Source organism: Hemitrygon akajei, chromosome 6, assembly GCF_048418815.1.
Source record: "Hemitrygon akajei chromosome 6, sHemAka1.3, whole genome shotgun sequence".
Taxonomy (NCBI): Eukaryota; Metazoa; Chordata; class Chondrichthyes; order Myliobatiformes; family Dasyatidae; genus Hemitrygon; species Hemitrygon akajei.
The window spans coordinates 185,415,422-185,431,776 of NC_133129.1; the positions used below are offsets into that span (position 1 = coordinate 185,415,422).

A 16,355-nucleotide genomic window follows, 5' to 3' on the forward strand; every position below is an offset into this window, starting at 1 on the left:
GGCAGCGAGCTGGCATCACCATCCCCTCTGGCACCGAGCTCCTGGCATCACCATCCCCTCTGGCACCGAGCTCCTGGCATCACCATCCCCTCTGGCACTGAGCTCCTGGCATCACCATCCCCTCTGGCAGTAGCTACTGGTTTCACCATCCCCTCTGACACCGAGCTCCTTGCATCACCCACTCTCTGGGTTAACAAAACTTACCCCTCAGATCCCCTTTATCTACATACTTGCTCTCAGCTTAAATCTGAACCTTCTTATTTCTGATAGCAGTGCCATGGGATACAGACTCTGACTATCTTTCCTAACTATGCATCTCACAAATACTTGGGGGGGATTAGGAGAATGAGAAAAGAAGTGGCAGATGGAACAGAGTGTCAGCAAGTGTATGGTCATGCACTTTGGTAGGTGGAATAAAGGCACAAACTATTTTCTAAATGGGCAGAAAACTCAAAATCCAAAGTGCAAAGGGTGTCAGTGGTGAAGAAGACAATGTTAGCATTCATTTTGAGAGGGCTAGGATATAAAAGCAAGGATATGATGCTGAGGCTTTATAAGGCATTGGTCAGACTGCACTGTCAGTATTGTGAGCACTTTGGGATCCCTTGTCTAAGGAAAGCTATGCTGGCATTGGAGAGTCCAGAGGAGGTCCATGAGAATGATCCCAGAAATGGAAGGGTTGACAGATGAGGAGCTTTTGATGTCTCTGCTCACCCCCTTTCCAACTTGTCCAATCTCTCCCCATAGCTATTGTCCTCCAATCCAGTGTAGTGAATCTCCTCTGCTCTCTCTGCAGCATCACCACATCCAGCCATTAGTGTGGTGACCAGACTGCACACATTTCTACAAGTTGTTTCTCCAAAACAACTAAACGTTGTTTTGTAAAGATGCAACCGAGTCTTACACATCATATTTGACAGCCTGACCTATGAATGCCTTTTTCACCAGGATAGCCACTTGTAATGTGACTTTCAGGGAACTGTGGACTTAAAGCCCAAGATCCTACTGAACATCCCATTCCTTAGTGCCTTAGTCTTCTGGAGCAGCCTAGCACGTGGGACCTTTGTAAACGCCTTACTAAAGTTCATATAGACAATGGCAGAATCAGAATTGCTGACGTCTGTCGGGAATTTTGTTGTTTTGTGGTAGCAGTACAATATTTATTACAATAAATAAATCATGCCCGGAAAAGAATAGTGAGGTAGTGTTCATGGACCTTTCAGAAATCTGATGGTCGAGGGGTAGAACGAAGACTGTTTATAAAAACGTTGATCTTCTTTGTGATCAATACATCAGCATCTGCAGGATCTCATGTGGATAATTATCGCCTTCTTCAATCTTCTTAAAAAAACTCCATTAAGTAACTGAGATAACGTTTCCCCAACTCAAAACCACACTAATCTGCTCTTTCCCTTCCAAATATCCACATCCCTTTGAATTTTCGTCAGTAATTTCACTCCCATTAATGGAGGTGTCAGCTTTTTGTTATAACCTCACCTTCCCTTGCTACCTGTCTCAGCCCAGATTATTCTCAACCTTACCTCAGTCGCCATTAGCCGGAACTACAATGTCTTGTCTGTCATCACATGAGCCAAATGTTGGCTCTGGATTTCTCCTCAGGGCTTATTCATGAAGCCTTCCCCATGAGTGGGTTTAGCCGCCAGGCAGTGGCGGTTTGAGATCGGAGTTTTCCTTCTCCTAGATGAGCTGCCAGCCTCGGCTGATGAGCCCCATCGGCCCAAAGTGACTGGTTTTTGGACCCATTACCTGCCTTTTCCTGTCCTCCTGTCGGTAGAAATTATTCCAACTGGGCTTGGTAGCTAAGCCACATGTGAGGGCCAGGGGTTGCACTTGTTGTCAGAGGCTATTTGAGACGCATGGCATTGATAGGTAGAGGGAGCTTATCACCACTACCACCCCCCACACCTTGGTTATGACATCCTTAAGGAACCATTCACCTCGTGCTGCCATAGAACACAGCATCCATCAAAGACCCCCATCATTGTTGCAAATTCTCTCTGGTTGGGTTTTCAAAGTGTTGTTTGCATAATCGCAGTTCAATCTTAGAACACAGAACTTAGAACAGTACAGCACAGGAACAGGCCCTTCAGCCCACAGTGTTGTGCCAAACCAATTAAGTTAGTAACCAAATAGCAAACTAATCCTTTCTCCCTACACAATGTCCACATCCTTTTATTTTCCTCATTTTCATGTGCCTATCTAAAAGTCCCTGATTCGTCTGCCTCTGCCGCCACCCAGAAAACGCATTCCAGGCACCCACCACTCTGTGTGTTTAAAAATACTTGTCCCTCACATCGTCTTTGGTCCCGGAGGAATGCTGTTTCATTTGACTGTGTTCATGTGTATGGAAATATAGAAACATCGAAAACCTACAGCACAATGCAGGCCCTTCGGCCCACTATGCTGTGCCAAAAATGTACCTACTTTAGAAATTACCTCAGGTTATCCATAGCCCTCTATTTTTCTAAGCTTCACGTACCTATCCAGGAGTCTCTTAAAAGACCCTATTGTTTCCGCCTCCATCGCCGCCACCAGCAGCCCATTCCATGCACTCTCCACTCTCTGTGTAAAAAAAACTTACCCCTGACATCCCCTCTGTACCTACTTCCAAGCACCTTAAAACTGTGCCCTCTCGTGTTAGCCATTTCAGCCCTGGGAAAAAGCCTCTGACTATCCACACAATCAATGCCTCTTATCATCTTATACACCTCTATCAGGTCACCTCTCATCCTCCGTCATTCCAAGGAGAAAAGGCTGAGTTCACTCAACCTATTCTCATAAGACATGCTCCCCAATCCAGGCAACATCCTTGTAAATCTCCTCTGCACCCTTTCTATGGTTTCCACATCCTTCCTGTAGTGAGGGAACCAGAACGGAGCATAGTACTCCAAGTGGGGTCTGACCAGGGTCCTATATAGCTGTAACATTACCTCTTGGCTCTTGAATTCAATCCCAAGGTTGATGAAGACCAATACATTGTATGCCTCCTTAACCACATAGTCAATCTGCGCAGCTGCTTTGAGTGACCTATGGACTCGGACCCCAAGATCCCTCTGATCCTCCACACTGTCAAGGGTCTTACCATTAATACTATATTCTGCCATCATACTTGACCTACCAAAATGAACCACCTCACACTTATCTGGGTTGAACTCCATCTGCCACTTCTCAGCCCAGTTTTGCATCCTATCAATGTCCCGCTGTAACCTCTGACAGCCCTCCACACTATCCACATCACCCCCAGTGTATGGGTGAATGACAAGAAAAACGTTACAAAAAAATCAAAATATCTTTGAGCATATTTGACTGAAGGCGGTTCACTGCACTCCTCTCACCTCGACTCGAAGCCCTGATGATTTATAAACCAATGGACAACACGATGTTGACATGGTAAGTTGCCATTACGTAGAAGGATTTCTCAGAACGTAGAAAGATTTATTATGTTGGAAGAATTCCACCCCACCTCCCCTCAGATGCTGAGTTCCTCCTGCAGATGGTTACTGTAGAATACCATAAAACTGTAATACGTAGGATCAGAATTCGGCCATTCAGTCTGCTCCACCATTCCATTATGGCTGATTTATTATCCCTCTCAATCCCTTTCTCCAGCCTTCTTCTTGTAACCTTTGATTCCCTGATAAATCAAGAATGTCTGCTTTAAGTATACCCAATGATTTGCCTTCAACAGCCACCTGGCTAAAGAAGTTCCCCCTCCCTGTTCTAAATGGATGTCCCTCAATTTTGAGGCTGTGCCCCCCCCCCCCCCAAACATCCACATCCACTCTATCTAAGTCTTTCAGTATGCAAAAATTTTTTTTAATGAGATTCCCCTTCATTCTTCTAAACTCCAGTGCGTTCAGGCCCAGAGCCAATCAAAGGCTCTTCATACATTAACCCTTTCAATCCTGGAATCATTCCTGTGAACCTACTCTGGAACCTCTCCAATGTCAGCACATCTTCTCTTAGATATGGGGCTGAAAACTGCTCACAGTAGTCTAAATGCACTCTGACCAATGTCTTATAAAGCCTCAGCATCACATCCTTGCTTTTATATTCCAGTTGTTTTGAACTTTGGAACCCTCCCCCAGAGAGTGAACACGGTCTCTGGTACTGCTCAAGCTTGAGATTGTGATATTTTTTGATGCTGTAAGTTTGGGGAGATGGAAATTAGACAGGACAGTGGAGTGGTGGTGCAGAGTCATCAATCAGATTCCAGAGGCCTCGTCCCATCTCTAGTTCATATTCTATGTCTCTGATATTAGATTCATGGAGCAATACAGCATTGAAACAGTTGCTTCAGCCCAACGACCAAGGTGCAGTTTTGAGCTAGTCCCATATGCCTGTAAACCTTTCCAATCCATGGACCTAGAAAGGCCTAGATAGAGTGGATGTGAAGGGGATGTTTCCTGGGGGGGGGGCACAGAATAGATGGGAGTCCATTTAGAACAGTGATGAAGAGGAATTTCTTTAGCTAGAGGGTGGTGAATCTGTGGAATTCATTGCCTCAGATGGCTTGCAGACCAAGTCATTGGGTATATTTAAAGCGGAGGTTGGCAGGTTCTTGGTTAGTCGTCATAGGTTATGGGAGAAGGCAGGAGAATGAGGTTGAGAGGGCCTAATTCTGCTGCTATGTTTTATGGTCTATGGCTTCCTGCCCAAGTATCTTATAAATGTTGTAATTGTTCCCGCCTCTACCACTTCCTCTGGCAGCTCATTCCATGTACCCATCGTCCTCTGTGTGGCAAAGCCTGCCTCTCAGGTTACCTTTTAAATCCTGCAGCTTCTTGACTATCACCTCTCACCTGTGCTGTTTAGTTTTCCATTCCCCTGGAGAAAATACAGAGATCATCCACCTCATCGGATCTTCCTATCGTGCACCAACAGAACTGCACACAATATCCCATCGTGCATAGGGGCAACATGATGTCCAAATTTGCTGTACCAAACTTCGTTTGTCTTTTACAATTGGTTCCCACTGATCTCCACACTTCTCCATCCAGTGATCCGCAGATCTTGGGATCAATTACACACAGTGGCCACTTTATTAGGTACACCTACTTGTTAATGCAAGTATCTAATCAGCCAGTCACGTGGCAGCAACTCAATGCATAAAAGCATGCAGACATGGTCAAGAGGTTCAGTTGTTGTTCAGACCAAGCATCAGAACGGGGAAGTAATGTGATATAAGTGAATTGGACCATGTTGGTGCCAGATGAGGTGGTTTGAGTATCTCTGAAACTGCTGATCCCTGTGATTTTCTTTTAGCTACTGAGTGTATTCAGCTCAGCCTGCTGTTGGTGAAAATGAGCCTGAAGCTGTTGGTTGTCCTAGAATGTGATCACCAAAACCCCCACCCAGAGCCTTCTCCTGTGACTATAACACCTTGTCATTGATTTGTGCAATTCATATGATACAGGAGCAGAAATAGGCCATTTGGCCCATTGAGTCTTCTCCGCCATTTCATCATGGATGATCCAATTTTCCTCTCAGCCCTAGTCTCCTGCCTCCCCCCACTCCGGTGTATCCCTTCAAGAATCTAAGAATCTATCAACCTCTGCCTTTAATATACATATAGGATAGGCCTCCACAGCTGTCTGTGGCAAAGAATTCCAGAGATTCACCACCCGCTGGGTAAAGAAATTCCTCCTTATCTCTGTTCTAAAAGGATGCCCCTCTAATCTGAGGCTGTTTCCTCTGACCCTAGACTCCACCAATATAGAAAACATCCCCTCCACATCCATTCACTCTATCACTCTTTCAACATTCAATAGGTTTCAATGAGGTCACCTCTCATTCTTCTGAATTCTATTGAATACAGGCCCAGGACCATCAAACACTCTTTATATGACAAGTCGTTGAATCTTGGAATGTTTTTTTGTGAACCTCCTTTGAGCCAGCTTCAGCATCAGCACTTCATTTCTAAGATAAGGGGCCCAAAAATGCTCAAGGTGAATTTAACCCCATTAAATTCAATTGCTTTCCTATAATCAAACCCAACAATACACACAAAGCTCTCACCAGAGTTCAAAGTAAATTTATTATCAAAGTGCATATATGTCACCATATACACTCCTGAGATTCATTTTCTTGTGGGCATTCACATTAAATACAAAGAAAAAACAAAATAATAATAATAATAATAATAATAATACATAAGTAATAAATATTGAGAACATGAGTTGTTAGAAAGTTAGTTTGTGGAATCAGTTCAGAGGTGAAGTTATCCCCTTATCCAAGAACCTGATGGTTGAGGGGCGAATACTGTTCCTGTACCTGATGACGTGGGACCTGATGCTCCTGTACCTTCTTCCTGATGGCAGCCATGAGAAAAGAGCATGTCCTGGATGTGGGGATCCCTGGTGCTGGAAGCTGCTTTCCTGCAACAGTGTTTCATGCAGATGTGCTCAATGCTGGGCCTGGGCCATATCCATTACTTTTTATAGGCTTTTCCGTTCAAGGGCATTGGTGTTTCTGTGCCACGGCCTAGAGAAAGCAGAGGGAAATAACATTCTTGATCAGGAAAAGATAGAAAATGTTGCTCATTTTAAAACTTGAATTCGATCCAATAAAAACCTACAAAATTCCAGATAAAATATTTCACCATGACAACAAAACAGTACTATCTAGTCACAGGCCACTGGGTGAGTGTCTGAAAGTCCCAGACAGCAGTCAAAAAGCTGCCCGAGGCCTGGCTGTTGAACAACTGCCTGTCCCAGGACATCATCTCAGTCACAAATCAGAGAGATATCAGTTCCCTACTTGCCCCAGAATCAGAATCAGGTTTATCATCACCAGCATGTGACATGAAATTTGTTACTTAAACAGCAGCAGTTCAATGCAATACATAACCTAGCAGAGAAAAAATAAAATAAAATAAAAATAATAAATAAATAAGTAAATCAATTCCATATATTGAATAGATTTTTTAAACCGTGAAAGAATATTGTATATTAAAAAAAATTGAGGTAGTGTCCAAAGATTCAATGTCCATTTAGGAATCGGATGGCAGAGGGGAAGAAGCTGTTCCTGAATCGCTGAGTGTGTGCCCTCAGGCTTCTGTATCTCCTACCTGATGGTAACAGTGAGAAAAGGGCACGCCCTGGGTGCTGGACATCCTTAATAATGGACACTGCCTTTCTGAGATACCGCTCCTAAAGATGACCTGGGTGCTTTGTGGCTAGTACTCAAGATGGAGCTGACTAGATTTACGACCTTCTGCAGCTTCTTTCGGTCCTGTGCAGTAGCCCCTCCATACCAGACAGTGATGCAGCCTGTCAGAATGCTCTCCACAGTACAACTATAGAAGTTTTTGAGTGTATTTATTGACATGCCAAATCTCTTCAAATTCCTAATAAAGTATAGCCGCTGTCTTGCCTTCTTTATGACTACATTGATATGTTGGCACCAGGTTAGATCCTCAGAGATCTTGACACTGAGGAACTTGAAGCTGCTGACTCTCTCCACTTCTGATCCCTCTACGAGGATTGGTATGTGTTCTTTTGTCTTATCCTTCCTGAAGTCCACAACTAGCTCTGTGTACACCACTCCACTAGTTGGCACTCCTGTACGCCCTCTCATCACCACCTGAGATTCTACCAACAATGGTTGTATCATTAGCAAATTTATAGATGGTATTTGAGCTAAGCCTAGCTACACAGAGAGAGTAGAGCAGTGGGCTAAGCACACACCCCTGAGGTGCGCCAGTGTTGATCGTCAGCGAGGAGGATATGTTATCACCAATCCGCACAGATTGTTGTCTTCTGGTTAGAAAGTCAAGGATCCAATTACAGAGGGAGGTACAGAGGCCCAGGTACTGCAACTTCTCGATCAGTATTGTGGGAATGATGGTATTAAGTGCTGAGCTATAGTCGATGAACAGTATCCTGACGTACCAGGTTGTCTAAAGACATGTGGAGAGCAGTTGAGATTGTGTCTGCTGTTGACCCATTGTGGTGATTGGCAAATTGCAGTGTGTTCAGGTCCTTGCTGAGGCAGGAGTTCAGTCCAGTCCTGACCAACCTCTCAAAGCATTTCATCACTGTCGATGTGAGTGCTACTGGGCGACAGTCATTAAGGCAGCCCACATTATTATTCTTAGGCACTGTATAATTGTTGCCTCACCCCTCACCCAAGCCAGGGGAAGTCTTTTTCAGACCGGGTCTAATGCACCCATACCACACTTCTCCATCGCTCAGTCACCTCTATGAAGAAAGATGGGAGCATTAAGGGACCAGTCAGCCCCTCAACCCTGTTCTACATCAGTCAGACTCATCCAAACTTATGCTACAAAATGCAAGATCTCCCAGTAACTAGCCCTTTTGAAAGCCTCCAATTACCTATGACTTTACAGAAAGGGAACCATCAAGTTAAATTTCAAGTTTAATTGTAATTCAGCCATACAAGTGAATACAGCCAAACAATACAGCGTTCCTCCAGGGCCAGGTGTGAAACACAGAACCAACAGTCACACGCAGCACAAGGCACATGTAGTTAGGATAGCAGAAACACATAGTCACTGAAAGTAATAATAATCCAGCCCAAGTCCCTGAGTGTCACAGCCTGTAGATTGATGGTTGTCCAGGAGCTACAACTGTCTGCAGTTCCTCATCACGTGCTGGCATAGCTGCAGGTGAAGGTAATCCAGCAAGTGATCACTGGAGGACAGCACCGATAGATGGGGCCAGCCCAGTCTCTCGCTGTGCCACACTCCCCCCAGCGTCTCCTCCCCTAAGTGGCTGCGGCAGACACCCCACTGGTCCGTGCAAAAGCCATGGCCACGCAGCTCCCCCGCTGTTGATCTCGCCAATGAGCCAGCGAACCCGACTTGCCGTATCCTACATAACCGATGTCCACCAGGGTCTCGTGATTACATGAAAAACGTGTGTGGTATAACAACATCAGCACAAGTTGAAGGATTAACGTTCTTCAGGTCCATTCCAGAGCCTGGTGGCAGTGAAGAAGAAGATGTTGATGTGTAGTTCTTCGGGCTCCTGTACCTTCTGTCTGAAGGCAGCATTGAGAGGAGGGCATGGCTTGGATGGTGGGGCCCCGGATGATCTCGAGACATCGGCTCTGTAGGTGTCCTTGATAAAGGGATGAGCTATACCTGTGATGGAACTGACTGAGTTCCACCAATGTCTGTGGCTTTATGTTGTGGAGTTCCCATACCAGGCTACGATGCAACCAGTCCGAATGTTCTCTACTGTACATCTGTAGAAGTTAGTGTCAGTCTTTGATGACATGCCAAATCTCCTTAAACTTCTCAAAAAGTAAAGCAGCCAGCACGTCTTCTGTGTGGTGGCATCTACACTCAGTGCCTGTACTGCTTGTACCTAATATTCATGGTCTTCTGCTGCTGTAGCCCATCCCCTTCAAGGTTCAACATGTTGTGTGTTCAGAGATGCTCTTCTGCACACCACTGTTGTAATCAGGAATCGGGAATCAGGTTTATTATCACTGGCATGTGTCATGAAATTAGTTAACACGTGGTTATTTCAGTTACTGTTGCTTGAACCAGTCTGGCCATTCTCCTCTGACCTCTCTCATTAACAAGGCATTTTCACCTACAGAACTTCTGCTCATGGGATTTGTTTTGTTTTTCACACTATTGAAACTCTAGAGACTGTTGTTCATGAAAATCCCAGCAGTTTCTGAGATACTCAAACCACCCTGTTACAGGAAGAAGGTTCTGGAATGGACCCAGTGTTGACTGAGGCAGGATCAGCTTTCTGAATGTTGTCCACATGGAATGGGGGTGTTGGTGACTGCGCTCCAGGACAGTCAACAGCCTCAGGCTCATTTTCTCCAAAAGCAGGCTGAGCTGACTACTCTCAGTGGCCAATGGTTCAATGTTTCAGCATCGGAGAATGTATACCTAAAATCTGTAGTCATCTTCAAAACAGAAGAAAGCAAACCAAGAGTGAAAGACAGAAAACGTTAGAACCCCAAAGTCCTCGGAGATTATCCCAGGAGATCAGCATCTTCTGAGATACTCAAACCACCCTGCCTGGCAGCAACAATCGTCCATGGTCAAAGTCACTTCAATCACATTTCTTCCCCCATTCTGATATTTGATCTGAACAACTGAACCTCTTGACCACGTCTGCATGCTTTTGCTGCCACATGATTGGCTGGTTAGCTGTTTGCATTAATGTACGAATAAAGAGGCCTCCAAGTGTATGCGATGGACCCAGGGGTCAGAACTGGAAATAACTGCAGGAATTGGATGCAGCCTTTTTAAACTTCATAGTGGTACTGAAGATACGGTAAAGGATGTTGAGCAATCCATTTTATGATGATTTATTGGAAAGAAAATGAAACCGAGAAGAAAGGCAGCCCTCCCAGAAAGCACTCGGATTCTGTCGGCTTCCAGCTGTGACCCTTGTCCACTGAAAAATCTTTCCCTGGGACTGCAGTGCACAAACAACTCTCTGCAACTTGTTCTGTGTACTTGAGACTCCATGGTGACCGGGCGGAAGATGGCCGCTTTCCTCTGATCTCCAGTTAACATCGATACATTCCAATTATAGTCATACAAGTTGCTCTGCTGTTGGAGATGACAGCTTTGTATAATGTCAGTTCAAGGGTTTAATTAATTTTCAGACATGTATTCCTGATAATCTTATATTATCATAGGCAAGGGATGACTTATGGAGGGCTTTAAACTCGGGAAAAGTTTGGTAGGACAGAGACAGATGGAGCATCTCCAGTTTTGTGGTGAAGAGCAGGAGCGGGGTCATTGATGTAAGGAAACCAAGCAGGGAATTTGGGAGAATGTGCTTTCCCCAGAGTGTGGTGAGAATGTGGAACTGATTCCCACGGGTCTCGTTTTCTTTCTCTGTGAGAAAGCTGCAATAACAAAGCAGGGAGACTGGAAAAGACGCATACTCTGAGGAGGCAGGGGGAGGGGGTGAGCAGGGCCAGATTTACCCCAGACAGGCACACACACACACTAATGCAAGCACACATGCACAAGCATGCAGATTAACACGTACATGCACATAAAGGTGAATGCACACACACACAGACACACACACACACTTTCATTCACTCACACACATGCACTCACACTCACCCACAGACTCTCATACACGGATACACACACACACACACACACACACAGTCATACTCACAAACACTCACTCACAAATGCACACACATATACTCTCACACACAATCACACACACTCACTTACACACTCACTTGCACACACACACTTACTCACATGCACACATACTCACTTTCTCTCACACACAGAGACACAATGACTCACTCATAAATGCACACACACATACCTAGACTCAATCACACTCAAACACACTCACTCTCTCTCACCCACACACTCAATCACTCACACATGTACACTCACTCACACACACACACTCACACTCTCTTTCACACACACACATTCAATCACACTCACACTCACTCACATACTCATTCTCACACACACACTCTCGCTCACACTCACTCTCACACATGCACACACACAGATTCACTCTCACACACATATACTCACCCACAAACACACACACTCACAGACACACATTCTCACTCACACACACTCACTCACTTACACACACACACACACACAAACTCACTCATAAACACACACTTGCACATACACACACCCCAGACTCACTCATAAACACACACATACAGACACATAGACTCTCTCTCTCATACACACCCCCAGACTCACTCATAAACACACACACACACACACACACACACACACACACACACACACACACACACACACACACACACACACACACCCCCCCCCCCCCCCCCGCTAGACACTCCGTTGTTATGTCTTTTCTTCATTATACTTTAATAGCGAGAGTAGTATGTTTGGTGAAGTTGTAACCGTGGCAACATTTCATTGATCAAGTGTGCTTTCTTAAAATCTCCTTTCTTTCCCTTGTTAATCATTCCCTTTTGGCAGTTACCGAGCTAACCCTCTGCCTGCTTACGTGTGACCCTGTAACATGTCAGGTGAATGGTACAGCACTCAGAGTGTGGTCTGCTGATAAGAAATGTGTTGTAAATCAATGGAATGAATGGCAGGTGGAATTTAATGCAGCCAAGTGTGGGGTGTTGCAGTTCAGTAGGACCAACCAGGGTAGGTCTTACACAGCGAACGGTAGGGACTGGGGAGTGGGGTAGAACAAAGGGATTTGGGAATCCAGGTTCATAATTCCTTGAAAGTGGCATCACAGGTAGAAAGAGTTGAAAAGAGAGCTTTTGGCACATTGGCCTTCGTAAATCAAAGTACAGGATGTTATGTTGAAATTGTGTAAGATGATGTTGAGGCCTAATTTGGAGTATCGTGTGCAGTTTTGGTCACCTACCTACAAGAAAGATGTAAATAAGATTGAAAGATTTCAGAGGAAACTTACAAGGATGTTGCCAGGACTGGAGGACCTGTAAGAAAAGGTTGAAAAGTTTTTGGGACTTTATTCCTTAGAATGTAGAAGATTGAGGGGAGATATGAAAGAGAGATATAAAATTATAAAGAGCATAGACCATAAGATAGAGGAGCAGAATTAGGCCATTTGGCCCATGGCATCTGCTCCGCAGATAGGGTAAATGCAAGCTGGCTTCTTCCACTGAGGTTCAGTGAGAATACAACTAGAGGTCATAGGTTTAAGGGGAACCTGAGGGGAACTTCTTCACTCGGAGGATGGAGAGAGTGTGGAACAAGCTGCCAGCACAGGTGGTGGATGTGGTTCGATTTTAATGTTTACGAGAAACTTGTAAAGGTACATGGATGTGGGGGGGGGGGGGGTAGCAAAACCATGAAGGGCTATCGCCCAAGTGCAGGTTGATGGGACTAGGCAGGTTAATGGTTCAACATGGACTAGATGGGCAGAAGGGCCTGTTTCTGTGCTGTAGTGTTCTATGACTCTTTGACTCTAAGTGTAAGCTGTTACATTTTGGAAGGACAGATCAAGGTTAGGTTGTTACACTGAATGAAAGGTCACTGGGTATTGTTGAAGAACAGAGGGAAATTGAGGTACTGGGGCATTGTTCCATTTGAGTGGGATCACAGGTAACAGGACAGTGAAGAAAGTTTTCGGAACACTGCTGTTTATCTGTTACGGCACTGAGTACAGGAGTTAGGATGCTACGTTGCTTCTAACCCCTTCCTTTCCAGTCCTGAAGAAGGGTCTTGGCCTGAAACATCAACTGTTTATTCACTTCCATAGGTGCTGCCTGACCTGCTGAGTTCCTCCAGCATTTTGTGTGTGTTGCTCTGGATTTCCAGTGCCTGCAGAATCTCCTGTGTTTAAGTGACGTTGCTGCTGCACAGAATGTTGCTGAGGCCTCATCTGGAGTAACATATTGCGTTTTGGTCACGTTGTTATAGGAAGGATGTGCTCAAAATGGAAAGTGTGTGGAAAAGATTTCCAAGGATGTTGCCAGGACTGTAGAGATTGAGTTATAGGGAGAGGTTGGCCAGGCTGGGTCTTTATTCTTTGGAGCATAAGAGAATGAGGAGTGGGTAAAATCATAAAGGGCACATACAGGATTCAAGATCGTTTAATGTCATTTCCTGTACACAAGTGTAAAGGAGAACAAAATAATTGTCACTCTGGATCCGATGCAGCACAAAAAAACACAATAAGATAAAGAGTACAATAATAATAAAAACACAATAAATATAAGTGCTTAAGATATCTTTTACACATTGATTGATTGTGTGTTCATAAAGTGACACTAAGATGTACATAAAATGACTGACAGGAAATAATAAAGTAGTGGTCGAGTTTCGAGGTGAAAGGCTTAATAAGGTCCTGAGTGGCAACTGTTTCACACAATAGATTGTAGGTGTATGGAACCAGCTTCCAGAAGAAGTGGTTCAGGCAGGTACGTTAGATATACTTAAGGAGCATGTGGACAAGTGTATGGATGGCAAGCATTTAGAGGGATAAGCAATGTTCCCTCTAATCTTTATTTACAGCTGTACGTACCAACCATTGATCTGAGCTGGAAATTTTTACACAGCCTGAAAATTGCACGGAACTTTAAATGATTATTTTTGTGATATGCATTGGTGTTCAGTGGGCTGGTGGCTTATTAACAATGAGTTACCGACTTCCATTCTGTGTTCATTGTTACAATTTGTAACTGCTGTAACTCGAGACACTGACAATGTAAATACGTTGAAGATGTTTCAAGTGAAGGTTATGGTACGTTATGTTGTGTTATTTAGAAAATCTATAGATTATAATCATTAACACAATAACAGTATTTCACAATTAACGTAGATTTAAAAACGATATTAACATTATATAAAAGAATATTCCATCTGCACGACAACAAAGGCAATGTGCACAGGAGCATTTCAGTTACTGCATGGCCGTGCACCCATGCAGTTTAGAGGGAACAGTGGTGGGACAAAGGCTGAGAAATGGGATTAGCTTGAATATAAATCTTGTTCCGCATGAACACGTTTAGGCCAAAGGACCTTTCTGCATGTTGTACAGCTCGACCACCCTAAATCACAGCTGTATGTTCAGGCATTTAGTGGAAGAAATTCTAATACAGGTGACCCGCAACCCCCCCCCCAGTATATAGATGTCTGGGTAACAGAAATTCACCCCTACAAAATTTACAAATCACCACCATAAGGAAGAAGGTATAGGAGCCTCAGGTCCTACACCACCAGGTTCAGGAACAGTTATTACCCCTCAGCCACCAGGCCCTTGAACCAGAGGGGAGAACTTCACTCACCTCAACACTGAACTGTTTCCACAACTTCTGGACTCACTTTCAAGAATTCATCTCATGCACTCCCTGAATATTTATTGCTTATTTATTTATTATGATTTGTCTGCTTTACTTCTCTTTATATTTGCACACTTTGTTGTCTTTTGCAGATTGGGTGTCTGTCTTGTGTATGATTTTTCATTGATTTTATTGTGTATTTATGAATGCCCACAAGAAAATAAATCTCAGGGTTGTAAATGACAACATACATGGACTTTGAAAATTAATTTACTTTGAACTTTGAAAAATCTGAGATATAGAATCAATTGGTAACTTGGTAAGTTGGTTGATTATTGTCACATGTACCGACAGTGAAAAGCTTGTCTTGCACACCGTTCATATAGATCAGACCATTACACAGTGGATTGAGATAGAACAAGGGAAAACAATGACAGATTGCAGAATAAAGTGTAACAGCTACAGAGAAAGTGCAGTGCAGGTACACAAAGATAAAATGTACGGTTGAAATGGTGGGCAACCTGTGACATCTAACGACTCTTTGTTCTGATCTAGACAGTGGGATCCCATCCCTCTGTGCAAACCAGCACAAAGCAGAGCCCCAGAACGTTGAACGGGGAACTCCAGGCATGCCCATCGCCTGCGGAGAACGTCACAGATGGTAAAGACTGCCAGACTGACAAAACACCATTCAACTCCACGCTTGAGAAATCTGATCATCCTGCCCCTCTTCCCTGTGCTACTTTGACAACGTATCTTCGAACAATACTCCATGTCCACTCGGGTTCCGGGGGGCAGGGGGCTCAGTGTTCCCGTCATGTCCACTCGGGTTCCGGGGGGGGGGGGGCTCAGTGTTTACGTTGTGCTTGGCCATTCAGGTCAGAGTGGCAAATGGGGGACAAGTAAGAACAATTCATTTTCTGCAATTGGAGATCAGAGACCTTCCTCCCCTCCCTGAACGTCATTACTGATAGGAAACAAGATACATAAGCTCCATCCGTTTTAAAGTTTCAGCTCTGTTTTTGTTGGTTTAAGCCCACCAAGACCTTGAGATAAACTGTAGCGGGACGAGTGGTTGTAAATGGACTGTACTCCGCCTGGAGGTCAGTGACCAGCGGTGTTCTGCAGGGATCTGTTGTGGGGCCTCTGCTGTTGTGTTTTTTAAATAATTGACTTGGGTGAGGAAGTACAAGAATGAATTAGTAAGTTTGCAGATGATACGAAAGTTAGTGGTGTTGTAGATTGGAGGAAAATATCGGGAGGATGTCAGAAGCAGGTTTTTTTACACAAGGAGTGGTGGTTGTATGGAGCATACTGTGGCGGCTGAGGCAGATACATTAGGGCCATTTCAGAGACTTTTAACTAGGCGCATGGATGATAGAAGAAGGGAGGGCTATGTTGGAGGGGAGTCTTAGATTGATTTTGGAGTAAGTTAAAAGATCTGCACATTGTGGGCTGAAGGGCCTGTACTGATCTATGTTCTATAGCGCTGGTGCCAGTATTGAGGGAGCACTGGAGGGTAGTACTGGGTAGTGGGGTGGTTTCTGCTGTTGTTGTGTAGGGGTTTGGCATCAGCAGAGATACATCTCTTAAGGAGCAAC

The 16,355-nt window shown here is 44.4% G+C and overlaps 1 protein-coding gene across 1 annotated transcript in view; it reads left to right on the forward strand.

Moving 5' to 3' along the window:
- LOC140729866 (uncharacterized) overlaps positions 1 to 15,923 on the forward strand; it is a 112,530-nt gene extending 96,607 nt beyond the window's left edge. Inside the window, exons 19-20 of the mRNA XM_073050075.1 lie at positions 15,310 to 15,415; positions 15,790 to 15,923. Of these exons, the coding sequence (XP_072906176.1) occupies positions 15,310 to 15,415; positions 15,790 to 15,923 (240 nt within the window). The remainder of the gene's footprint in view (positions 1 to 15,309; positions 15,416 to 15,789) is intronic.
- The last annotated feature ends 432 nt before the right edge of the window (positions 15,924 to 16,355 follow it).